The sequence below is a fragment of the Pseudophryne corroboree genome, chromosome 6 (genome assembly GCF_028390025.1).
Source record: "Pseudophryne corroboree isolate aPseCor3 chromosome 6, aPseCor3.hap2, whole genome shotgun sequence".
NCBI lineage: Eukaryota > Metazoa > Chordata > Amphibia > Anura > Myobatrachidae > Pseudophryne > Pseudophryne corroboree.
Window position 1 is genome coordinate 408698226 of NC_086449.1, and position 25967 is coordinate 408724192.

Sequence of the window (25967 nt, forward strand, 5' to 3'; positions counted from 1 at the left end):
TGCGCTCCATGCTACCACACACCAACATCTCTGGCAGGGTGCAGGGCGCTGGGGGGGAGCGCCCTGGCGGCATGTTGCTGAGGTCTGGATTTCTGGCGGGGGGACATATTTAGGTGTCCGGACACCGGGTATGTTCACCCCGCCAGTGTGCCGCGAAACGGAGGGAACAGCAGCGGTAGCGCTGCGCTACCTGCTCCTGCACGCCATCGGCTCTTGCAGGGCGCTGGGGGGGGGGGGGGGAGCGCCCTGGGCGGCATATACTGACTTAAATTGCTGGCGGGGGGACATATTTCGTTGGCCGGACACCGGGTATGTCACCCCGCCAGGGCGCCGCAGCGATCGCGCTGCGCGCCTTTGCTCCCACACACTGCCGGCTTCGGAGGGCGCAGGGGGGGCGCCCTGGGCAGCGATTCTATTTATGTGTATATGCAGGGGATTATACCCTGTATAGAGGTTCCCCCAGCTCAGTATATGTAGTTTTATATATGCTTTTTGAGTGGGCTTCAGCACGCCGAGAAGGGGCGGAGCTTAGCCCTCACAGCGGAGTCAGCGCCATTTTCCTCAGGTCCCCGCCAAGGCTTGCTGTATAGAAAGTAGGAGGGGGGGGCACAGTGTTTTTTAATGCTATATGGAGTCATATAGCATTATGTTTTATAAGGGGCGCATAATCTTTGTTGTGATACGTACATTCAGTGTTTCCCTGTTTGTTTACCCACTATCTGTTAGTCGACATATGTGAGGGCTTTGTCACAAGCTGCTGTGGGGATAGCTGTCTGCTTCGCCGGCGAATGCCGGTACTTGATTCGGAAGATTAAGTATTAGCAGATTGGTGTGTGTGTGTGTGTGTGTGTGTGTGTGTGTGTGTGTGTGTGTGTGTGTGTGTGTGTGTGTGTGTGTGTGTGTGTGTGTGTGTGTGTGTGTGTGTGTGTGTGCTTAAAAAAGTAAACACGCTAGGGGAGACACGGTGGTTTGTGGGTGCCCTGTCGGTTTCAACGGTATCTACTGGGTAAAAAATGAACAGGCTGTTATTGCCTTGTATATGTATATGTATATATATATATATATATATATATATATATATATATATATATATATATATATATATATATATATATATATAAAATATATATATATAGGGAGTCTTATTGAAAATTGTATATGTATGCTTCCCTCAGACCCCTCGGGGTTCCAAGATTGTTATTTTTTACCCGTTTACTATTCCCTGCTGTCGACATATACTAAGCTTCTGTCGACCATAACGTTCCTGGTAGATCCACATCTGGGGCATGTCAGTACATAGTCATACACATTCAGAACACATTACTGTCACTAGGGACCGGACAGGTCTGGACAATCCACTTGCGTATAGGAGAGATATATATATATATATATATATATATATATATATATCTATCCTCGTAGAACAAACAGCGGCACTCAGGAGACTTTCTCAAAGATGATGAAGTGCAAAGATTTAATCCATGTTAAACATCAGGTGACCAACGTTTCGGGGCCGTGGCGCCCCTTCGTCAAGGTGATACAAGTGAAATATAAAAGTGACATACCTTATATGTGAGTGAAGACCCGCGAACGGGACACACGCCGTGGGAGGGGGGTGGGAACTGCATCCGTCCCTCACTCTTCCGGCCGTGCAGAACGTCGGCGCCTCTGAACCGCCTCTGTCGTCACTTCCTGGATACCGGAGTTTACTCGGTGACCTTGGTAACCGGCGCTCCTTGGCAACCAGGGCTCGGATAGGCGGCAGTGTTGCTGGAAGTGAAATCAAAACGTGAAGCATTGGATAATGTGCCAATTGCTATGTAAATCAATATATGGACTACACCATAGCAAATTATAATATGACAACGATAATTAATGTAAAAAACATTGTCATGGAGAGATTAGTGCACGAATTAACATAGCAGGGCAAATGCAGAAAAGCATAAAGAAACATTGGGAAATTAAAATCAAAGCTGAATATCAACATATGTATATTATATATTCACATGTATATGTATGTCCAAAATGGTGGACACCCACATACATGTATATACAAGCTCATATAAACTAGCAAATAAATGCTTACTACGACACCAACACCTGTAAAAAAGAAGAAGAACATTAGGTCCCATGTATGACTCTCTAATAAGTATGCTGGCAATGCCCGTCGTATATGTTCAGTCTGGGATGTTACTGGAAGACATTCCATTGGACCTTGTCGTTAAGGCCCTTAGGTTTAATGGTGTCCAAACTGTACATCCATCGGGCCTCCTTCCGTAGGAGTTGTCCACCACGATCACCCCCCCTAATGGATTTGGGGATGTGATCGATAATCTGGAACTTCAGCCCCTGTAATGAATGTCCTTGTTCAGCAAAGTGTTTTGCTACCGGCTGGTCCGACGGTTTTCCTATGATGGCATTTTTAATGGCCGAACGGTGCATGGCCAGTCGTTCGCGTGCACACCGCACAGTTTTTCCCACGTATTGTAGCCTGCAAGGGCACGTGATCAAATACACTATTTGGGTGGTAGTGCAGCTAACTACATGTCTAATTGTAAATGTTTTGCCCGTGGACGTAGAACTGAAGGAAGGCCCAGGCCTCATACTAGTACAGGTCGTGCATCCAAGGCACCTATAGCAACCCGGTGCCTTTGTCAAGAAGTTAGTTGGCATGTGGTCATCAAAACCTGTAACATCCGTGTGGACAAGATAATCTTTAATACTTTTCCCTTTTTTGTAACAAACCAACGGGCGTTTGTCCCTGAATGTTGGTAACTTTTTGTCTGATGTTACTATTGGCCACATTGCTCTTAAGGCCCTAGGCAAAACAGGGCTAGAAGTGTTGTATTTGGTAACCAATGGCATGATTTGCTGCTGTGGTCTTATCTCTTTATCCAACAGTGTCTCTCTGGGTATGCTCATCACCTCTTGTTTGTGTCTTTGAAGTTCCGTCGGGTCATATCCCCTGTCCGAGAAGCGTTTCACCACTATGGACAATGCTCAGTCCAGTTCTAGTGGGTCACTTGTGATTCTGGCAGCTCTCATTAATTGGGATCTAGGCAACCCCTTCTTCAGTGCCCGAGGGTGATGGCTGTTCGCTCGTAAAAGGGTGTTTCTGTCGGTGGGCTTATAAAATACTTCTGTATTAATTTTCCCTTTTATCCACGGTAACTTTGACATCGAGGTAGCTGAGGGAGACATGGTCACTCTGTGCAGTGATCTTAATTGTGGAGTCCCTGTTGTTAATTCGAGCGACCATTTGATCGAACAGATCTTGGCCCCATGTCCACAGTATAAATACATCATCGATGTAACGTGCATAATATAAGATGTGTCGGCTGGTGGTGACCTCGGAAAAAAACATCTCCTGCTCCTCCTGAATCATAAATACGTTAGCGAAGGAGGGGGAGACATTGCTCCCCATCGCACACCCGCTGGTTTGACAGAAAAATTTCCCATCGAATAAAAAGTAGTTTCTTGTCAGCGTAAGTTCCAGTAATTTGAGGAATAATTCCACAACTCCTACGGAAGGAGGCCCGATGGATGTACAGTTTGGACACCATTAAACCTAAGGGCCTTAACGACAAGGTCCAATGGAATGTCTTCCAGTAACATCCCAGACTGAACATATACGACGGGCATTGCCAGCATACTTATTAGAGAGTCATACATGGGACCTAATGTTCTTCTTCTTTTTTACAGGTGTTGGTGTCGTAGTAAGCATTTATTTGCTAGTTTATATGAGCTTGTATATACATGTATGTGGGTGTCCACCATTTTGGACATACATATACATGTGAATATATAATATACATATGTTGATATTCAGCTTTGATTTTAATTTCCCAATGTTTCTTTATGCTTTTCTGCATTTGCCCTGCTATGTTAATTCGTGCACTAATCTCTCCATGACAATGTTTTTTACATTAATTATCGTTGTCATATTATAATTTGCTATGGTGTAGTCCATATATTGATTTACATCGCAATTGGCACATTATCCAATGCTTCACGTTTTGATTTCACTTCCAGCAACACTGCCGCCTATCCGAGCCCTGGTTGCCAAGGAGCGCCGGTTACCAAGGTCACCGAGTAAACTCCGGTATCCAGGAAGTGACGACAGAGGCGGTTCAGAGGCGCTGACGTTCTGCACGGCCGGAAGAGTGAGGGACGGATGCAGCTCCCACCCCCCTCCCACGGAGTGTGTCCTGTTCGCGGGTCTTCACTCACATATAAGGTATGTCACTTTTATATTTCACTTGTATCACCTTGACGAAGGGGCGCCACGGCCCCGAAACGTTGGTCACCTGATGTTTAACATGGATTAAATCTTTGCACTTCATCATCTTTGAGAAAGTCTCCTGAGTGCCGCTGTTTGTTCTACGAGGATATGTGTATGTTTCCAGAGGGCACCGGAGCAGTAGTATCCATTTAAAGGAGAGTGCCAGTTCTAACAGACGCATATATATATATATATATATATATATATATATATATATATATATATATATATATATATATATATATAAGAAGAGGTAAGCAGGCGGCACTCATCAGGCTGAATAAACGTGGTGACTTTATTGGCTAAAGGCCGACATGTTTTGGAGATAGCTTCTCCGTCCTCAGAGCCAGACAAACAAATGCCACACTGGACAATATATATATATATATATATATATATATATATATATATATATATATATATATGTTGAAATTCAGCCCGGCACTCTGTTTGTAATGTAAGATCTGCCCCGGTGCCTCCAGTAACGGAATCAATAGTAAATTAAAGAAGGCTGCGGCACTCGAGGTCTTGTCAAAAAGTTAGTTATAATTGAAACATCAAAATCAATACATCGACGTTTCGGGGATTTTAACCCCTTTTTCAAGATGTGTAGAAGCGTGTGTGAAAAAGTGTAAAAGACTCACCTTAAATAGAGAAGAACACCACCAACCCAGAGGAAGTGCTGCCGCTCCGGGACCCGCCGTGGACGCCGGACCGCACAGGGAGATGACGCGTCAGTGTGTCAGAAGGACGTCGCATAGACAGGTTGCTAGGCGACATCGGAAAAACAGTAAACACCCGACCAAAAGCCGCTGTGAAAGAAAAATCAGAGACGTGATACTATCACAGAGAACCACCAGGGTGCAGGCATGCAAAAAAAGGGACACAAATGGATACTCCAGGCTATATAATAAAAATAGAACATTTGAGCCCAGAGGTTAAATGTAATAGGTCACCCTGTGTAAGAGGTAATAAGTAACGATAGAACGAGTCAGCACTCATCATGGGACATATATCAGTGTGACAGGGATAAGGTACATCACTATAATTCTAACATACAGGCGATATTATCCCTATATTATAGGTATATAACATGCTAATAATATTGATGTTCACTTAATGCACATTATAAATGTCCATTAGCCAAAAGTACTCCACACGATTCTCTCATTCAAGCCCGTAGGATGCATGGTGCCCAACTTAAAGATCCAAGTTGATTCCTTCTTTAGAAGCAGGCCCTCTCTGTCACCTCCCCGTAACGATTTAGGAACCTCGTCTATGATGATGTGTTTAAGCCCAGACAGGGTATGTTGAGCTTCAAAGAAATGTCTGGCTACAGGCTGATCTGAGGCTTTTCCAGACAATGCAGCCTTAATTGCGGACCGGTGAAGGGCCATTCGTTCTCTTAGGGTCCTGATTGTTTTACCCACGTAGCAAAGGCCACATGGGCAAATGATCAAATAAATAATAAAAGTGGAAGTACAGGTCACTAACCTGTACTTAACCTCTGGGCTCAAATGTTCTATTTTTATTATATAGCCTGGAGTATCCATTTGTGTCCCTTTTTTTGCATGCCTGCACCCTGGTGGTTCTCTGTGATAGTATCACGTCTCTGATTTTTCTTTCACAGCGGCTTTTGGTCGGGTGTTTACTGTTTTTCCGATGTCGCCTAGCAACCTGTCTATGCGACGTCCTTCTGACGCGTCATCTCCCTGTGCGGTCCGGCGTCCACGGCGGGTCCCGGAGCGGCAGCACTTCCTCTGGGTTGGTGGTGTTCTTCTCTATTTAAGGTGAGTCTTTTACACTTTTTCACACACGCTTCTACACATCTTGAAAAAGGGGTTAAAATCCCCGAAACGTCGATGTATTGATTTTGATGTTTCAATTATAACTAACTTTTTGACAAGACCTCGAGTGCCGCAGCCTTCTTTAATTTACTATATATATATATATATATATATATATATATATATATATATATATATATATATATATATATATACGCATGGTTAGGATATGTGTGTTTTATTGTGTATTACATTATGTATGTCCGTGAATGCTGAAATAATGGTACTCTTCTCATGTGCTGGTCGCTCTGTTGATTAAGCTCTAGATTGGCCGTGATGAGTTGATTTCGATCCTCTCAAGGAGTCCGAATATTATTCTCTTCCCGACGCGGAGAGAACTTTGTGGCAGTCAACTCCTGGTCGACGCAGAGCCGGTCGCAAAGTATCTTACACAGGAAGCTAAGTGATATTTTATTTCTATACCTATTTGCACTGCATGTACATGGGGGAGTGTTCTGTTCGGACAGACATCCGATAGAATTACCCTACAGAGTGTGCGTAAGGTTGCTTATGTTGATTATATTCTATAACATTGCAGCAGATTGCCGCGTGACGGCAGGAGGTGTGGCCGGGGAAAACTGCTTAGGTTGTTTCCGAAAGATACTGGGATGCCTCAGTTCAGTCAATGTCGGCGGATACCACTGGTAAGTCTAGCTTGTGAGTTAGACTCCTTCGCAACGGTTGGGGACGCATTCTTTGGTGGGATGCAGTTGTTTTAATCGTTAGATACCGTTCTTTTTTCCTTTTCTATGCAGACAGTGGAAGCTGAAAAGGTAAGAGTTCTGCAGCCCTGCTTGGTCCGCGGAACTGGATATCGGTTTCTGTTTTTTAACACGTCCGCCACGGGTCGCTCAGTCTATCAGGCTGGATCCCACTCTGGTGGGGACACGTCTACTAATTTTCCGTTAGTCCGAAAATTGACTAGGACCTGTGACTTGCTTGTATAATCCGAGGGGGAACATTCTGAGTTACAAATGTTACCCTTCACTGTTTTACTATTAAATCTTGCCGTTTCCCTTCTGGAAGGGGAGGTAGTACGTGACGCCGTACAGAGGTGCGTCAGGTTCAGGGAATTGTTCTGCTGTTCCAAAAAAAAAAAGACTAAGAGGTTTCAATGCGTGGTTCTCCGCATTCGGATTACCTGGGTGGATATCCAGGATTGTCTTTGCCATTCATAGGAGTAATGGCGGTATGATGGTTCTCTTTCAACAGTAAGAGTCATTCTTATTCTGTTCTGGGACGCTCTACAGATTAAGGCGAGATCAAGAAACGAGTGGTGCAAATCGTTGTTTCTCTCTGACTGTTCTTTCAACAGTGGGAATGACTGTTGTTCCCAACGATGCAGAGTTCGGTGGTGGGTGTCAGTGAATACTGACTGGTTGAGGTTCCGTGTTTTTTCCTGGGAAAAGAGATCTGAGGATCCAGAGTCGGCTCAGATTTGCAACAGTGTAATCCCATCAATACAGTCCGTTGATGAAGAAGATGGTTGCGGCCTACGAGGCCATTCGGTGAGCAGGTCAATTGCCAGAGTGGTTTTGGCGGGACCAGTTGGACATGTGGTCCGAGTCTCACCTGCACATGCACTGGAAAATAATCCTATGGTCCAGGACCAGGGTATTTCTCCTTGGGTGGCTGCACAGTTCTCACCTAGAGGGACAAAGGTTCGGGATTCAGGATTAGATCCTGGTGTCCATGGATGCAGGTCTCCGAGGCTGGGTAGCAGTCTTTCCAGGGTAAGAAGGTCTAGGGGAAAAGGTCAAGCTGGTAAGCTTGTCTGCAATAAGCATTCTTGAATTTAAGAGCTATTTACAACGAACATCTTCTTCGCGATCTGCCCGTCTTAATTCTGTAGGACAACTTAACAGCAGTGGCGTAAGTAAGCCGCTAGGGCGGAACGAGGAGCAGAGCGACCATGGCAGAAGCCGCAAAAGTTTTCCGCTGGGCGGAAAGGCATGTAAACGCTCTAATGGACTTCCTTAGCGGACACGATCTCCATCCAGGAGAGTGGGGTCTTCATCAAGAAGTTTTCACAGAAGTGACAAGTTTTTGGGGAAATCCTCCATTCGACATGATGGCGTCTCGCCTCAACAAGAAACTTCAGGGATATTGTTCCAGGTCAAGGAACACTCCAGCTATAGCAGTGGACGCCCTTGTGACACCTTGGGTGTTTCAGTCGGTCTATGTGATCCCTCCACTTTCACTCTTTCCAATGGTGATAAACATAAGAAGAACAAAGGTTCAGGCGATCCTCATTGTTCCGGTCTAGCCAAGGAGGGCTTGGTATCCAGATCTTCAAGTCTTACTCGTAGAAGTTCCCTGGCCTCTTCATCTACGAGGGGACCTGTTACAGCAAGGACCGGGCGTGTATCAAGACTTACCACGGCGGTGTTTGACGGCATGACGGTTGAACGCCATATCCTAGCCCGTAAGGGTATTTCCGGTGAAGTCATTACCACATTGCTTCAGGCTAGGAAAGGAGTAACGGTGAAGCCTTACCACCGTATTGGGAGGAAGTATGTGTCTTGGTGTGAATCCAAGAAGGCTCCTACGGAAGAATTTCACTTATCAATTTTCTTTCAAAAAGATTTGCCCACCTTTCCAGAAGTTCAGACTTTCGTGAAAGGAGTGCTGCACATCCAACCTCCATTTGTGCCCCAGTGGCACCATGGGACCCTAACGTGGTGTTGCTGTTTCTTATGTCACACTGGTTGGAACCTTTTCGTGAGGTTGAATTAAAATTTCTCACTTGGAAGATGGTCATGCTATTGGCCTTGGCGTCCGCAAGGCGGGTGTAGGAATTAGCGGCTTTGGCTCACAGGAGCCCCTATTTGATCTTCCATGTGGATAGAGCGGAATTGAGAACTCGGCAACAATTTCTGCCGAAAGTGGTTTCTGCGTTTCACAGGAACCAGCCTATTGTGGTGCCTGGGGCTACTTAAGCCTTGACTGACTCGAAGTCTCTCGATTTAGTCAGAGTTTTGAATATTTGTGTCGCCTGAATGGCTTGGTTTGTGGAAACAGAGGCTCTGTTTATCCTGTATGCTCCCAACAAAATTGGGGCCCCTGCTTCTAAGCAGACGGTTACAAGCTGGATCTGTGTAAGGTTCGGCATGTTCATTCTACGGCTGAATTGCCGTTACCGAAGTCGGTGAAGGCCCATTCTACCAGGAAGGTGGGCTCTTCTTGGGCGGCTGCCCGAGGAGTCTTGGCGGTTCAACTTTGCCGAGCGGCTGCTTGGTCGGGTTCAAACACTTTGCTAAGTTCTACAAGTTTGATACCCTGGCTGATGGGGACCTCATGTTTGCTCAGTCGGTGCTGCAGAGTCGTCCGCACTCCAGCCCGGTCTGGAGCTTTGGTATAAACTCCATGGTCCTTTTGGAGTCCCCAGCATCCTCTAGGACGTAAGAGGAAATAGGATTTTAGTATCTACAGGTAAATCCTTTTCTCCTAGTCCGTAGAGGATGCTGGGCGCCCGTCCCAGTGCGTACTGTCTCTGCAGTTATTGGTTATGGTTGCACTTCGTGGTGTTTCCTTTCTGTCAGGTTGTCGCTGACGTTGTTCATGCTGTTGCATGCGGTTCTTATTACTGGTTGTGTTGACACACAGGTTGTGTTGCATATTCTCTCAGCATATGGCTGTATGTTTTTCATACCGTGGGCTGGTATTCTGTTGAAGGCCATGTCTTGCGGTATGTTTGTGGTGTGAGCTGGTATAACACTCACTGTGTTTAAATTATAAATTATTTTCTCGAAATGTCCATCTCTCCTGGGCACAGTTTCTAACTGAGGTCTGGAGGAGGGGCACAGAGGGAGGAGCCAGTTCACACCCAGTTTAAGTCTTTATAGTGTGCCCAAGCTCCTGCAGATCCGTCTATATCCCATGGTCCTTTTGGAGTCCCCAGCATCCTCTACGGACTAGGAGAAAAGGATTTACCGGTAGGTACAAAAATCCTATTTTTATGTACTCTCAGGTAGTTGAGAAAGGAGGAAAGCCCAAGTATGAAATTGATACAGGAGAAGCTGTGAAACTCGTGAGCCCAGAAGATGTTGCAAAACTGATCTTCAGTAAAATGAAAGGTACATGTGACCTGTTTTACCTTGATGCTGTTGGTCATCTATATTTGAGTTGTAGTGACTAATTATTTGTATTACTGCTTAGAGACTGCCCAGTCAGCTTTGGGGTCGGATATCACCGATGCCGTTATAACCGTTCCTTTTGATTTTGGTGAAAGTCAGAAAAAGTATCTTGGGTAAGAACATATTTAATGTAAACAAGGCGTAATATTGTGGTGTTTCAGCTGTAGAATATCTTTGTGTTTTTGAGGTAAGGGAACATTATTTAAAGGTCTATACAATAAAAAACTTGCAATTTTGCCACAAAAAATTATTTTAACTTTATTTAAAAGTGTGTAAATAGCTTATTTACCATTATAGTGTAAAAAGGAGTGTATCCACAGAAATTACAGCTAGTATGGTGATATTTATAAGTTTCCACTGCACTTGATAGTGACAGAACTTTCCAGCCCCCTGGTACAGAATGGAGCCCCTGCTTCCCTAGATCTAGTCCGAGTTGGCTTGTTGAGTAGAGGAGTCAGCCCATTGGGAGAGGCCGAGTGAGGAGGTTAGAGAGAGTAGTTACAATACATTTATGACTGAAGTGTTATATAATTACTTAGTTGAGTAGCTTTCCGTTGTAGATGAATTTTCTCCTAACTCAGTTACTATCTGCAGTAAAAATAGTTATCATTCCACATCTCCACATGGTCTGTTTAATTAGAAATTGGTTAAAACCTGAAGGCTTCTGAGTACATTGGTTTGTAAATAAACTCTTATTTAAAGTTTCCCCACACTCTTTTACAGTGCAGAGAGAAACCAGATTAATGTGGAGTACAGTTATTAAAATGGATAATTTTCACTCATTTCATACATTTTGGTGTTTTTGGATCAGGGATAGCTTTACAACAAATGCGCCTGAATTTCCAACTATAAATGCCTGTCCTTCCTTTTTTTGTTTTTATTTTTCCCCTCCTTTATTATTTGTAGGGAAGCTGCAGCAGCTGCTGGGTTTAACATATTGCGTATGGTTCATGAGCCGTCTGCTGCTCTCTTGGCTTATGGAATTGGACAGGATTCACCCACTGGTAAAAGGTAAAATTACTTACCCTCTTTATATTGACAATATTGCTTCTCAAAATGTGTTTGTTTTTTTACTATATTAGAATATGAAATGTGTTCTCTCTTGCATGTGTTTGAGCTGTCACATAGGTAGAATTACTATACTACTGTCTTCTATGTGCCATCTGTTGCCTCTCTTTTTTATTTTTTATTTTTTTACTGCATGCAACTAAAAAGACAACATATACAGTTTTGTGCTAACCCTAGAGGGCAATGAGTTGTCGGAGCCAAGCTCTACTTAACTTCTGCTGGTTTGTTTCTCTGTACTGTCCCATCATTTTTAGCTTTGAAATGACATAAGAAACTTTTTCCCCCCCCTGCCAATTAGTATTAATATATTTTGTAAATTGATAAACTGGCATCTTAATGTACTCTTCTTAGAACTGATGCTTATATTAAATTGCCTTTATGAGACCACAATGCTTCATTCTGCAGTATCACATTTATTTAAACTAGATCTGTATTGATTGCAGCAATGTTTTAGTGTACAAGTTGGGAGGGACATCATTGTCTGTCACTGTGATTGAAGTTAACAGTGGAATATATCGAGTCCTTGCAACAAAGACTTATGATGACATTGGAGGAGTATGTTTCACGGAAGCTTTATCACAATATCTAGCATCTGAATTTCAGAGGTATGTTTTAATACTATTTTGCTTTTACTGTACTTTAGAATTGAGGTGTTGAAGGGAACCTTGAAAATGTATTCAAAAATTTCCGTTGTCTGTCTATATAACTTGTTAAGGAATAGTCCATGTGCCTGCTACCTGAAACCAGGAAGTGTTGCTGGCAGCGCTGTAACTGGGGTCTGCAGATAAAAGCAAATTCGTCATCCAGAAATATATTACAGCGCTGTCCCAATCTTAATTACGTAGACGTTTTTCACGGAATGCACCTCTGTAGATGTTCTCAAATATAGAACATAGGGGCAGATGTATTAACCTGGAGAAGGCATAAGGAAGTGATAAACCAGTGATATGTGCAAGGTGATAAAGGCACCAGCCAATCAGCTCCAATATGTAAATTAATAGTTAGGAGCTGATTGGCTGGTGCCTTTATCACCTTGCACATATCACTGGTTTATCACTTCCTTATGCCTTCTCCAGGTTAATACATCTGCCCCATAGTTCCTTAATGATGCTTTTACGGAATATGATGGCCACACAAAACAAGCTGTATTCCAAATGTAAATAAAAACAAAAATCATTTATTGAAAACTTGCACAATCCTTTTCAAGGTAAAAAAATACTTACATTTAGAATAAAAAGTAAACCGAGTTCAGCGGTATTGGCTTCGGCTGTATGTTGTAATATAAACATAGGGGAATTATCTCACCGGACCCGTCAGATGCCTGATGTATTGCAGTGTCTTCTGTCACACTGGCACTGCAGTAACCCATGCTATTATTTAGGGTCTTCCCACCGTTACCTGTCCCACAAGCACCTTCTGATGCTGCCGATGCTCTCGCTCTGTTCAAAGTTAAAACCGCTTCCCGGCTATGGTGTCGTGACCAGGTCCAGCTAAGGCCGGCGCGTTTCCACCCAATCATGTTCTCTTTTTTTCTCTTTCATCCACTAGGGGACACTGGAGTCCTATACAGTAGGGGTGTGAAGCCTTGAACCGGAGTTGTGGCACAATCTAAAATTAGCATTGTCTGCACAGCTGGCTCCTCCCCCTTCACATCTTTCCTCCCTCAGTTTGAAAAATTGTGCTGGAGGTAACAGCACGTGGGAGCACTGAGCTCCTGACTAAAAATCTGAAAAGAGCTGCGTCAACCTAGCAAAAGGAGGACAAGGCTGCTTAATATTGGAGAGACAAAGATCCCTATTGAAGGGACCTGCATCTCTCCACAGGAGATCCTCCAAAAGCATCTAATAGTGAGTACTGGTCGCATATCTTAGGCTAGGGTCTTCCAGATAGTATAATTTTTATTTTTTCCTCCCCCCCCCCCCCTCTCTCTCTTAAACTTTAATCTACTGCGGTTTGAAAAGCTCCCCTTGATAAAGCCAGCAGAGCGACGGTGGCCGGCGTGTGGGGGTTTTCAGTGCGGCGCGGGACTCGGCCTGTCTTCCCTGTGAACAGGGAGGGATGGCAGAGCGGCGCGCTGCACAGCGAGAGACCCACAGGCAGAGCGGAGCGGAGCACATTAGTCACGACGCTCCAAGCGCCGCTACGGGAGAGGGTCACGGCGCGCGCCGAATAGAGAACTTGGCGCGCACAGCGGCCAGCGTGAGAGGGTCATTAAGGCACCAGGACTGGATGCACTAAGCAGCGCATAGAAGGTATGCGCAATGAAAAAACAGGCTGCAGGCTCTCTTTCTATAAGCTTACATTTAGTGGGGGCCATGTTTCTTCCGTTTTGGCGCCAGGCTGAGGTGAGGGATGGGTCCTCCTCCTCCCCCAGTAGTGTACATAAGGGGAAGGTTTTTTTTTTTAATAAAAGAAATAGCTCCCCCTGCTGCACTGCCTGGATAGTGCATGCATTAATATAGTAGAGCAGGGGTGTCAAACACAAGGCCCGCGGGCCAAATCCGGCCCGCCAGACCTCGTCTGATGGCCCGCGGTGCCGCCGCCAGCCTTGCAGCCTCTCCTGCACGGAGTAAATTCATTTTAAAAATGGCTCAAGTTAAAAAAAAAAAAAAAAAAATTTACTTACCTTCCGGGACCTGGCCCGACTTCTTCCTGCCCCGCACTGCTCCCTGGGTGTCGGACGTGACGTCATCACGTGACGTCCGCCCGACATCTCCAGGGATCAGAGGAGCGCGCGGACGCCGCGGAGAGGAGCAAGAAGAAAGAAGTAAAAGAAAGAAAGAAGTAAAAGGTAAGTAAAGTAAATGGAGGGGGCAGATGGCTGGGCACTATAAAAGGGGGCAGATGGCTGGGCACTATAAAAGGGGGCAGATGGCTGGGCACTATAAAAGGGGGCACATGGTTGGGCACTATAAAAGGGGGCAGATGGCTGGGCACTATAAAAGGGGGCAGATGGCTGGGCACTATAAAAGGGGGCAGATGGCTGGGCACTATAAAAGGGGGCACATGGCTGGGCACTATAAAAGGGGGCACATAATAATTGAATGCAGTGACATTAATTTATGATAATAAAGAGTGGACACATAGACCTACAGATACAACCGGCCCTTTGATGGGGACCAAACTGCTGATGCGGCCCCCGATGAATTTGAGTTTGACACCCCTGTAGTAGAGGGTTCGTTAGGTAACAGCTCCCTCTGCTGGTGTAATGTGTATATATATATACAATATATGAGGATCTCCTGAAAAGTAATCAAACTTTACAAATTATGTTTTCAAGGGACTTCTGTTTCAAAGATCCCGGAGAAAATACACGGAAGCAAGCCAACTCTAACATCGTAGCTGATTTACAGTTGGGGTGTGAGGGTTGCGAGTCGGCTGGTGTTTTAAAATTTTTTTTTTTTATTATTATTATTATTATTATTATTATTATTATTATTTTTTTTGCCTGTGCCTTTTATAAAAAAAAAAAAAAAAAAAAGGACCGGTAATTCCAGCCGGATCCAATACCTTCGCTTCCGTCATCTCCCAGTCTTTCTCTTCCTAGTTTAAAGGTTGAAAGCGCTGCGTGCTACCCTGGTAAAGGGTTTAAACAAAAAAACAACATGTCTAAGGCAGCCAAGACCTCAAAGACCTGTTATGTTTGTACGAAATGTAACAAGAAGAGCACGCGGGTTGGCAGCTCCGGGGTGTGCGACTCCTGCTTAGACAAGGACTCTCCACCCGGGAACAGTGCTGTGGCTAGAGCATGGGAAGACAACTTTGCTAATAGAATCTCCAAGGAGATGGCAGAATCGCACAAGCAGCAATCGGAATGGGCTGCGGGATTCTCAAAGACGATGGAGGAATTTCTCATCAAGTTAACGCCGCCCGCACACGCAGACACAAGTGTGCGCTAAGCTGTTAAAAGAACTCTTCCTATTATACCAGAATCTGAGGAGGAAGAGGGTTTTCTTCTGGATACGGAAGAAGGTGAGTTCATTGAACCTAACCTAGACGCCGATTTTCCAGAAGAGGACTCGACAATCTCTGGTCTGGACTCCTTAATTGACGCAGTAAAGGACATCCTCAGCTTTAAGGAAGAGGAAATCCGGGAGCCGGAAGATTTCGATTTGTTCGAATCCCAAAAGCCGCGTTCAGCAGTGTTCCCCATTCCTAAATCCCTCCAATCTCAGATGGAGGAGGCTTGGAAACAACCTGACAAACGCTTTCAATTTCCGAAACGGTTTCAGGTGACTTACCCCCTACCTAAGGGTGTAATGGATAAGTGGGAGTCTCCGCCGGTAGTGGATGCTTCCCTAGGAAGATTGTCAAAGAAGACAATCTTGCCAATTCCTAACGTAACTACTTTAAAGGATGCGTCAGACCGTAAAGTTGACACTGCGTTAAAATCAATCTTTGTAGCAGCAGGTGCAGCGCAGAGACTTGCGATCGTCTGTGCTTGGGTCAACAAGGCCATGGGTGCATGGTCCGACCGTATTGTACAAGCTATTGAGGAGGAAAATAGCTTAGAAGAGATTACCCAACTGGCGGAACACATTCGAGAATCTGCTTCATACTTATGTCAAGCTTCTAAGGATATTAGCAGAATAGCATCGCGTATATCTGCATCAGCCATATCGGCTAGAAGGATTTTATGGCTCAGAGAATGGCAAGGAGACTCTGACACCAAGAAGGCGGTAGAATGCATCCCCTTTGGGGGTGAAATGCTGTTCGGACCAGAGTTGGACAAGTGGATTTCACAGGCTACAGCGGGGAAGTCCACTTTTCTGCCAACTCCTTATACGAGAACCGCTCCACAAACTAGGAGAGGTTATTCGGGACCAGCGTTTACTTAATTTAGATCACAGTCCTTTCGAGCGTTTCAGTACACAAGCACGCGGGGGCAGAGGTAGAGGCCGCTCGCAGGCAGCAACCAGAAAGCAGGATAAACCTGCTGACAAGACCGTGGCATGACGGCCTCCCAGCTCACCTGGGGTCCCCCTTGGTGGGCGGCCGACTGGAAGGTTTTCAGGACATCTGGGCCAAAACCTCACCAGAACTTTGGGTGAACAACTTAATCTCTCAGGGATAGAAGCTGGAATTTCAACAGAGGCCTCACAGTCAGTTTTTTACAACAGGATTGCCTCGGTGCCCTCAAAAAGCAGGGGCACTACGGGCAGCAATTCTCAAACTGCTACAAGCAGAGGTCATTATTCCGGTTCCCGCTTCTCAGAGAGGAACGGGGTTCTATTCCAATCTTTTTGTCGTGCCAAAGCCAGATGGGACGGTCAGACCAATACTCAATTTAAAAGTTTTCAACCAGTTTTTAAGAGTCTACAAATTCAAGATGGAATCAATCCAATCAGTCATTGCAGGCTTAGAACAGGGTGAGTTCATGGTATCCATGGACATAAAGGATGCATATCTGCATATTCCAATCTGGACTCCTCACCAGGCTTACTTAAGGTTCGCACTGGTGGCGGATCACTACCAATTCCGGGCCTTGCCGTTCGGTCTAGCATCAGCCCCAAGAATTTTCACAAAGATCATGGCGATCATGGTTGCAGGACTGAGACTGTTGGGGGTCACGATTATACCTTACTTGGACAATTTACTGATCAAGGCTCCATCTCAGAATCGACTGCTCAAGGATGTTCAGACATCCCATCACTTTCTAATTCAACATGGATGGATTGTCAATTTCCAAAAGTCCAACCTCATACCGACTCAACGGATTCAATTCCTCCGTCTCATCTTGGACACTGTCCTATTACGTGTGTTCCTACCAGAGAACAAGGTCCAGGACCTACAGAGATTAGTGGCTCAGGTACTGAGGACGCAAACCGTTTCTCTGCACCTCTGTGTGCAACTTCTCGGGAAGATGGTGGCGTCATTCGAAGCTCTCCAGTACGGCAGACTTCATTCCCGACCATTCCAAATAAACCTCATTGCTCAGGGAGCAGGCTCGCACTGGCTTCTCCATCAGAGAATCCGACTTCAACCACAAGTACGGGTCTCCTTGATATGGTGGTCGTTACACAAAAACCTTGCAGCCGGCAAGAAATGCGTCATTTGGGATTGGAGGATCCTGACGCCGGACGCCAGTCTCAGAGGTTGGGGAGCCGTCCTAGAGGACCATCAGTTTCAAGGATGGTGGACGCTACAGGAGAGAAAACTACCCATAAATATCCTCGAACTAAGAGCAGTTTACAATGCACTTCTCTTAGCAGAAGACCTAGTTATGAAACAACACATCAGGATTCAGTCAGACAATGTCACGACGACGGCTTACATAAACCGTCAAGGAGGAACAAAGAGCAGGACGACGTTAAAGGAAGCCACAAAGATCTTGTTGTGGGCATAAAGACGAGACATCATTCTCTCGGCAGTGTTCATTCCAGGTGTGGAGAACTGGGAAGCAGATTACCTCAGTCGCCAGGACATGCATCCGGGAGAGTGGTGCCTTCATCCACGGATTTTCAACATGAGTGTGAGAAGACTGGGTCTGTCTCAGGTGGACCTAATGGCGTCTCGACAAAACCATCAGCTGCCCGGATATGTGTCAAGGACTCAAGATCCAGCAGCAGAAGGAGTGGACGCATTAACACTTCCTTGGTGTTACAGGAGGGTTTACATATTTCCCCCATTCCCACTTATACCCAGGGTTCTAAAAAGGGTAAAACGGGAACGAGTGTGGGCCATTCTAATTGCACCGGATTGGCCCCGCAGGAGTTGGTACTCCGACCTGCGGGGGTTACTTGCGGAAGATCCTTGAAAGTTACCTCAGAGAGAGGACCTGCTATCTCAGGGACCGTTCCTACACCCCGACCTGAACAGGCTGCGTTTGACGGCATGGCTATTGATACCCGGATCTTAAGAAACAGAGGGATTCCACGAACGGCCATTCCTACAATGATTGCCGCTAGGAAGCCGGTCACAGCCAGGCACTACTACAGGATTTGGAGACGGTACATGGCTTGGTGTCAGGAGCGGGGATGGAATTCAACGAACTTCCATTTATCTCGACTTCTACTTTTCCTTCAGGCCGGTCTAGAGGGAGGGCTCAGACTGGGCTCTTTGAAGGTTCAGATTTCGGCTCTCTCCATCCTTCTTCAACAGCGGCTAGCATCCTTGCCAGAGATTCAAACCTTTTTACAAGGGGTTCTGAGGATTCAACCCCCTTTTCGTCCTCCCACGGCACCATGGGACTTAAATTTGGTGTTAGAATATTTGAAGTCGCCGACTTTTGAGCCGTTGACAAGAAATTTCTCTCTTGGAAGGTCACGTTATTACTTGCCTTGGCTTCGGCTAGGCGGGTTTCTGAGTTGGGAGCCTTATCATGTAAGAGTCCTTTCTTAGTTTTTCATGAGGATAGGGCGGAACTCCGTACAAGAGCAGACTTTTTTCCGAAGGTGGTTTCGGGTTTTCACGTAAACCAGCCAATAGTGGTCCCATCTTTCCAGGGTCTCACAGATGAGGACGTGTCATTGGATGTTGTCCGAGCTTTACGGGTATACGTACAGGTTACGTCATCTTTCAGAAAGTCGGACCATTTGTTTGTTCTTTATGATGGGCCAAAGAAGGGTTGGCCGGCATCTAAGCAGTCTTTGTCTAGATGGATTAGACTTGCCATTCGGCAAGCTTATATTTCCTGTGGCAAACAGATTCCGGTTCAGACGGGTGCTCATACTACCCGATCAGTGGGTGCCTCGTGGGCGGCTGCCAGGGGTGCTTCCACTACTCAACTTTGCAGAGCGGCGACGCACACGCTCGCAAAATTTTACAAGTTTGATACTTTTGCGTCCGGAGAATCTAAGTTCGGACGTTTAGTTTTGCAGGCCACCGACAGCACTCCCTCCCTGGGGGGAAACTTTGGGACGTCCCCTACTGTATAGGACTCCAGTGTCCCCTAGTGGATGAAAGAGAAAAGAGGATTTTGGTACTTACTGATAAATCCATTTCTCTGAATCCTCTAGGGGACACTGGACGCCCGCCTCGGTGCTGTCAACCTGCTGTGTTCAAAGTTCTTGTTTTAAACCGTTCGTACAAACAACGTTACTTATTCGGTTAAGAGTTCTTGGCCGCTGTTTGATATGTTGTACGGTTCGGTTCCTCGCCATGTGCTATAGTGTCATGTCCTATTCTCTCAGTCAAATTTTTCAAACTGAGGGAAGAGGGATGTGAAGGGGGAGGACCCGGCTGTGCAGACAATGCTAATTTTAGATTGTGCCACACCTCCGGTTCAAGGCTTCACACCCCTACTGTATAGGACTCCAGTGTCCCCTAGAGGATTCAGAGAAATGGATTTATCGGTAAGTACCAAAATCCTCTTTTTAAAAAAAAAAAACCTGACAAAGGCCAAGATTGGATGGAAATGCGCCCCGCATGTTAGGCCCTGCCCCCCCTGCACGGGTGTGAAAAGCATCGCACGGCGGTGATGCTTTTGCACCCGCCGAGTAGCTCCCTGCCTGCGCAACCTAGCTGCGCTGGCAGGTGGCTAGCCGCCGCGTCCCGGGTCGCAGCGGCTGCGCGTGACGTCACGCAGCCACCGCGGCCCGACCCCGCAACGGTCCGGACACCTCTATACTGTGCTTATCAGTTAAGTGCCAAATGCTAAGCTGTCACGCGGTTGAGTCCAGTATCTTCACACTAAAACCCACTACCAAGTGCAGCATTGATTCATTGTAAGTGGCCAATAGCCAACACCAAACAGGATGTGTTGAAACAGTGTGATTACACATACTAAAGCTGGGTACACTAAGATATATCACACAATATACTGTTCCGACATGGATCAGAACAATATATCGAACAAATCATATAGTGTGTTCACCTGATTGCACGTGTACATTGGTCATTCATTGCATCTTCCCATGTGATGTGCTGCAAGTCAGAAGGGATGATGCAGTGGACAACAACATGGAGTTACTTGCATGCTGTAACAACACCATACACTGGATCGTGCAGTGTGTATGTCACGCAATGTGCACTTGCGTATCATCACAGCGTCGACTTGGTCACATATAGTGCAGTGTGTACCCACCTTTAAGAAGTAAGCAGTTATAGGTGCCCGTTGAAACAAGTGGTACTTGGTGATGGAGTAGAGGATGGATGCATTGAATTTCCTGCCCTCGATGCAGTTGGAGAAGTTCTTAACATACGGTTGCTGACCGTGAGAGGGAATCCCTATATCTCACAAGTGGCAAAGTAAGCATACTCAGAGGGCTCAAGGAAGCGTAACCTCCCTGCATTCTGTACTGGCCAGCAGAGTAATGCCAGTACAGAACACGGCAATCTCTTATTAAAAAAAAAAAAACAACAACTTATAGGTGAAGAAGTTTAAGCAAGTTTTACATATATTTAATTTTGGTGTTTTGCCGAGCAATGCGGAGTGTACAAGGATGCAGGAGAACTGACTGCTGTGTTAACAAGTGTGTGTGATTATGGAAGTTGAAGAGATACACACAGGGAAAGGTCATAGAAGGGAAAAGGGAGAGATTGAATCAGACTGCTTGCAGTCCAGGATGATTCCAAGCTCCGGCAATTGTTCTGACTCACTGATAAGTGAGTGTGTGTTGAGGTGTTATTTAACGATAGGACCTATATGGCTAATTTGCATTGTTTAAATCTGTAAAAGTCTGCATCATGAATTATCTAAAGTTATTTGGTCTTTCGGGGTGGCTGGGGGATCAATTCAGTGAGAAGTGATGGCTGCAAATCCGTGGCATTAGGAACTTTTCCTAGCAACTTGTTGCCACAAATGTTACAGATATTCCTTCACGGTCCATAGAGGTGTGCATCAAAATGTGTGATTCTCAGTATGGTGCGCACATCACTCGGAATTAATTGCCCGGTTGTACTGTCACATTAAACTAAAGTTTGTTGTTTTGTAGGTCATACAAACAAGACATTAAAGGAAATGCCCGTGCTATGATGAAACTAATGAATAGTGCTGACCTTGCCAAGCATTCTTTATCCACTTTGGGAAGTGCCAATTGTTTTGTCGATTCATTGCATGATGGAATTGATTTTGAATGCAGTGTTTCCAGGTGAGCTGATAATTTATTGTTTTATCTGTAAGCAGAATGTGGATAAAATATAGGACCACAGAATTTTGAACCTTGACAAATATACTTGTAAATGGATTTTACATTTAGAGCTATGTTGTATGATTTACTGGGCGGCTCGGTTGTCATTTGTTTGCGCTATCCTGCTACTCTCAGTTTGCAATTTTCTACACAAATATACTTGTGAAAGTTGCTTTGGATGTAAATATAATATACTTTGAATTACAGACAGCCTCTAGATTTAAAGCAGTACATATGTTAAAAGGCAAAACTTTTTACCCTTTAAAACAGGGATGGGGAACCTTCGGCCCTCCAGCAGTTGTTGAACTACACATCCCAGCATGCCCTGCAACAGTTTTAGCATGGTCAAATAGTAAAACTGTAGCAAGGCATGCTGGTATGTGTAGTTCAACACCAGCTGGAGGGCCGAAGGTTCCCCATCCCTGCTTTAAAAAATGACTTCTTTAAATAGAGTGGCTAGATCACGTAAATCTCCCAGCTGCCTGCAGGCAGTTACATTTACCTCCCCTAAGTTGTATCTATCTGCTGTGTAGTCAAGCAGCTTTATTATTATTATTGGTTTCAAGAGACAAGAGGTTTGCAAAGAATGCTTCCTTTAGTCTTAAATACATTCTAGTTTGATTAGCAAATGAAACGTATGTATGTATGTATGTGTGTGTATGTGTGTGTGTATATATATATATATATATATGATTTATTGTGTGTGTGTGGGCAACTTTATGTAACCATACACTGTGATTTTGGTACTGATTCAGAGTTGGGAGCAAAACAAAAACATTTCATTTTTTTACCATGGCAAAACCATGCTGCACTGCAGGTGGGGCAGACTAAAGTCCTGATTCAGAGGTGGATGCAGTTGCGGCTGAGACTGCGTCTGACTGCAGCTACATGTTTATGCAAGTACCACAGCCAATTCTCAGCATTAGGTGCTCCATGGCTGTGGTGCTATTCCGTTGTGCCACTTACTAAGACACACCATTAGTCGCAACATCGAAGATTGCACCTACCTTTGGGCACAGTTGCTGTCTGACGCCGCACATCCATATCTGGCTGTCTACTTCCCTGTTACCTCTCTGCTTGCAATTTCTATCTGCATCTTAGAGCTGTAACCATCGAGATGCATTTGCAGTGAGACTTGGAGACATGCGCAGACTGAAAACATCGGCCACTTGCGTCCAACATCGCCACTGCTTCCACCTCTAATTCAGGCTCCAAATATATTTGTACTCCTTGCAATGCAGCATGGTTTGTCCAGGTGCCAAATTGAAGTTGCTTGTTTTTGCTTTGCTCCCAACTCAGAATCATCCCCTAAATTTGTCAGTACCAAGTGGTATAAAATGATTATTGCGGGCCCAAAAGAAGGGATACATCTGTGGACCTGTCCAATTGAAGGCAGATTTGACCATACAGCGTGGGTATTGGTCCACCTGAATAAAAGGCCTACCAAGTCTGCTACCTACTAGCGAAAATCTCCCCTTTTCACTAATATGGTTGTGGTGTAAAAAAGGATCTGTGAAGACAGTGATGTAGCCTCCACAGGTTGGCTGGCTTCTCTGCTTTTTTTTGTATTGTTCTTGTTTTCACATTGCATAGTCTTTTAGAGGTATCCAGTCAGTTTGTTGACTGGTTATGAGTGTCGACATTTAACATACCGACACAGCAATGCAGACCTGCAGTCATTTGTTTATTATTAGGTTAAGGCTAAAATAAGCAAAAAATAAAACGAGAGTTATGGTAGACTTACCTTTTGTTAACTCTTTCTTCGAAGTTCATGGGGTCCACAGGGAACATCGGGGTTGTAGGTAGTGGATGAGAGTCCGGGCACCAAACAGTTAAAGCTTTCAGCATATCCCAGAATGCTTGGCTCCTCTCCCCTATAACCCTGCCTCCATGCTCAGGCATTTAGTTTGTTAACCAGCTCAAAGCAGGAAAAGTAAAGGAGAGAATAAAGATGTTAGGCACAAAAGAACACATACTCGCAGACAGGAGAAAGGAACGAGGCCAATGCCGTAAAAATCCAGAGAGGCCAGGTGCATCAGGGTGGGCACCCTGTGGATCCTATGAACTTAGAAGAAAGAGAGTTAACAAGTTTACTATAACTCTTGTTTTCTTCTTCAGGGTTCATGGGGGTTCCACAGGGAACATTGGGGATGTCCTAAAGCAGTATTTCAAGGGAGGGGACACACCTGAGAGGCTAAAAGAATCCGGCTTCCAAAAGAAGCATCCTGGGAGACGAATGTTTCAAAGGCATAGGGGTATATGCAATTGCGGTCGAATTCCCGAAATTGTCGAATTTCGGGTCATTTTCGACCAAAATAAAAATTCGCCTATGCAATTCAGTGCTTTCCGACCAAAAAACGGACTTTCAAAATTCGACTTTTTGAAATTCGAATTTTTGTAAATTCGACTTTTCTGCAATGATACAAGTGCTGCAATTCGACCAAAGCATATTCAATTCAAGTTTGGAAATTCGACAGCAGTGCTTTTAGACAGCAAATTCGTCATTTTCAATCTGCCACACTTTGGAGGGTGAAAACAAATAAAAAAAATTTAAACATGTTTTTTTTTGTGTTTTTTTTTTTTTTTTTTTTTTTGGGGAATAGCAGATCTATTTATATTAGAAGGGATTAGGTACTTTTTTTTTTTTTTTTGGAGGCACAAATATTATTTATATATTTTTTAAAATATTATTTTTTTTTATTTATTTTTTTATTGCTGGAACGGTAAAATCCTAAAAAAAAATGGCATGGGGTCCCCCCTCCAAAGCATAACCAGCCTCGGGCTCTTCGAGCTGGTCCTGGTTCTAAAAATGCGGGGGAAAAATTGACAGGGGATCCCCCGTATTTTTAAAACCAGCACCGGGCTCTGCGCCTGGTGCTGGTGCCTAAAATACGGGGGACAAAAAGCGTAGGGGTCCCCCGTATTTTTAACACCAGCATCGGGCTCCACTAGCTGGACAGATAATGCCACAGCCGGGGGTCACTTTTATGCCGTGCCCTGCGGCCGTGGCATTAAATATCCAACTAGTCACCCCTGGCCGGGGTACCCTGGGGGAGTGGGGACCCCTTCAATCAAGGGGTCCCCCCCCCCAGCCACCCAAGGGCCAGGGGTGAAGCCCGAGGCTGTCCCCCCCCATCCAATGGGCTGCGGATGGGGGGGCTGATAGCCTTTTGTGATCATGAAAAGAATATTGTTTTTTCCAGCAGTACTACAAGTCCCAGCAAGCCTCCCCCGCAAGCTGGTACTTGGAGAACCACAAGTACCAGCATGCGGGAGAAAAACGGGCCCGCTGGTACCTGTAGTACTACTGGAAAAAAAATACCCAAATAAAAACAGGACACACACACCGTGAAAGTAAAACTTTATTTCATACGTCGACACACACATACTTACCTATGTTCACACGCCGACATCGGTCCTCTTCTCCATGTAGAATCCAGGGGTACCTGAAAATAAAAGATCAATATACTCACCTCAGCCATGGTCCAGAGATAAATCCACGTACTTGTAGAAAAAAACAAAACGCAAATACCCGACCAAACGGACTGAAAGGGGTCCCATGCTGACACATGAGACCCCTATCCCCGAATGCAGAGAGACCTGTCAGTGACAGCTGTCACAGAAAGGTCTCTAAAGCCAATCCGCTCATCTGATTGGCTCTGCGCGTCTGAGCAGACAGCGCATCGCACAGCCCAGTCCATTATATTCAATGGTGGGAACTTAGCGGCTAGCGGTGAGGTCACCCGCCGGTCAGCGGCTGACCGCGGGTTAACCCCACCGCTACCCGCAAAGTTCCCACCATTGAAAGTAATGGAGCGGCTTTGCGATGCGCTGTCACAGCACAGACAGCGCACAGCCAATCAGATGAGCGCCACGGAAGTAGCGCTTCCTGATTGGCTGAAGGGACTTCAGTGACAGGAGTCACGTGATGTCCCGGGATTCGGGAGAAAGGGGTCTGATGTGAAAGCACGGGACCCCTTTCTTAGTCCGGTATGGATCGGTGTTCGTTTTTTTGTTTTGCCAAGTACGTGGATTATCTCTGGACCTGGATGTACGTCTGGACGCTGGAAGGTGAGTATAATTTTTTCACAGGTACCTCGGATCGTCGGAGACCGTGGCAGTCGGCGTGTCAACATAGGTAAGTATGTGTGTGTCGGTAGTGTGTAATAAAGTTTTACTATCAAGGTGTGTGTGTACTGTTTTTATTTGGGTATTTTTTTTCCAGTAGTACTACAGGTACCAGCGGGCCCGTTTTTCTCCCGCATGCTGGTACTTGTGGTTCTCCAAGTACCAGCTTGCGGGGGAGGCTTGCTGGGACTTGTAGTACTACTGGAAAAAACAATATCTTTTTATTATCACAAAAGGCTATCAGCCCCCCCATCCGCAGCCCATTGGATGGGGGGGGGGCAGCCTCGGGCTTCACCCTTGGGTGGCTGGGGGGGACCCCTTGATTGTAGGGGTCCCCACTACCCCAGGGTACCCCGGCCAGGGGTGACTAGTTGGATATTTAATGCCACGGCCGCAGGGCACGGCATAGAAGTGACCCCCGGCTGTGGCATTATCT

At 45.5% G+C, this 25967-nt stretch overlaps 1 protein-coding gene across 1 annotated transcript in view; it reads left to right on the plus strand.

The window, feature by feature from the left end:
- Positions 1-25967, plus strand: part of HSPA14 (heat shock protein family A (Hsp70) member 14) — a 102384-nt gene that overhangs the window by 13219 nt on the left and 63198 nt on the right. The window contains exons 5-9 of the mRNA XM_063926909.1: positions 10100-10205; positions 10288-10378; positions 11172-11276; positions 11777-11938; positions 21209-21364. Coding sequence (XP_063782979.1) covers positions 10100-10205; positions 10288-10378; positions 11172-11276; positions 11777-11938; positions 21209-21364 — 620 coding nt within the window. The remainder of the gene's footprint in view (positions 1-10099; positions 10206-10287; positions 10379-11171; positions 11277-11776; positions 11939-21208; positions 21365-25967) is intronic.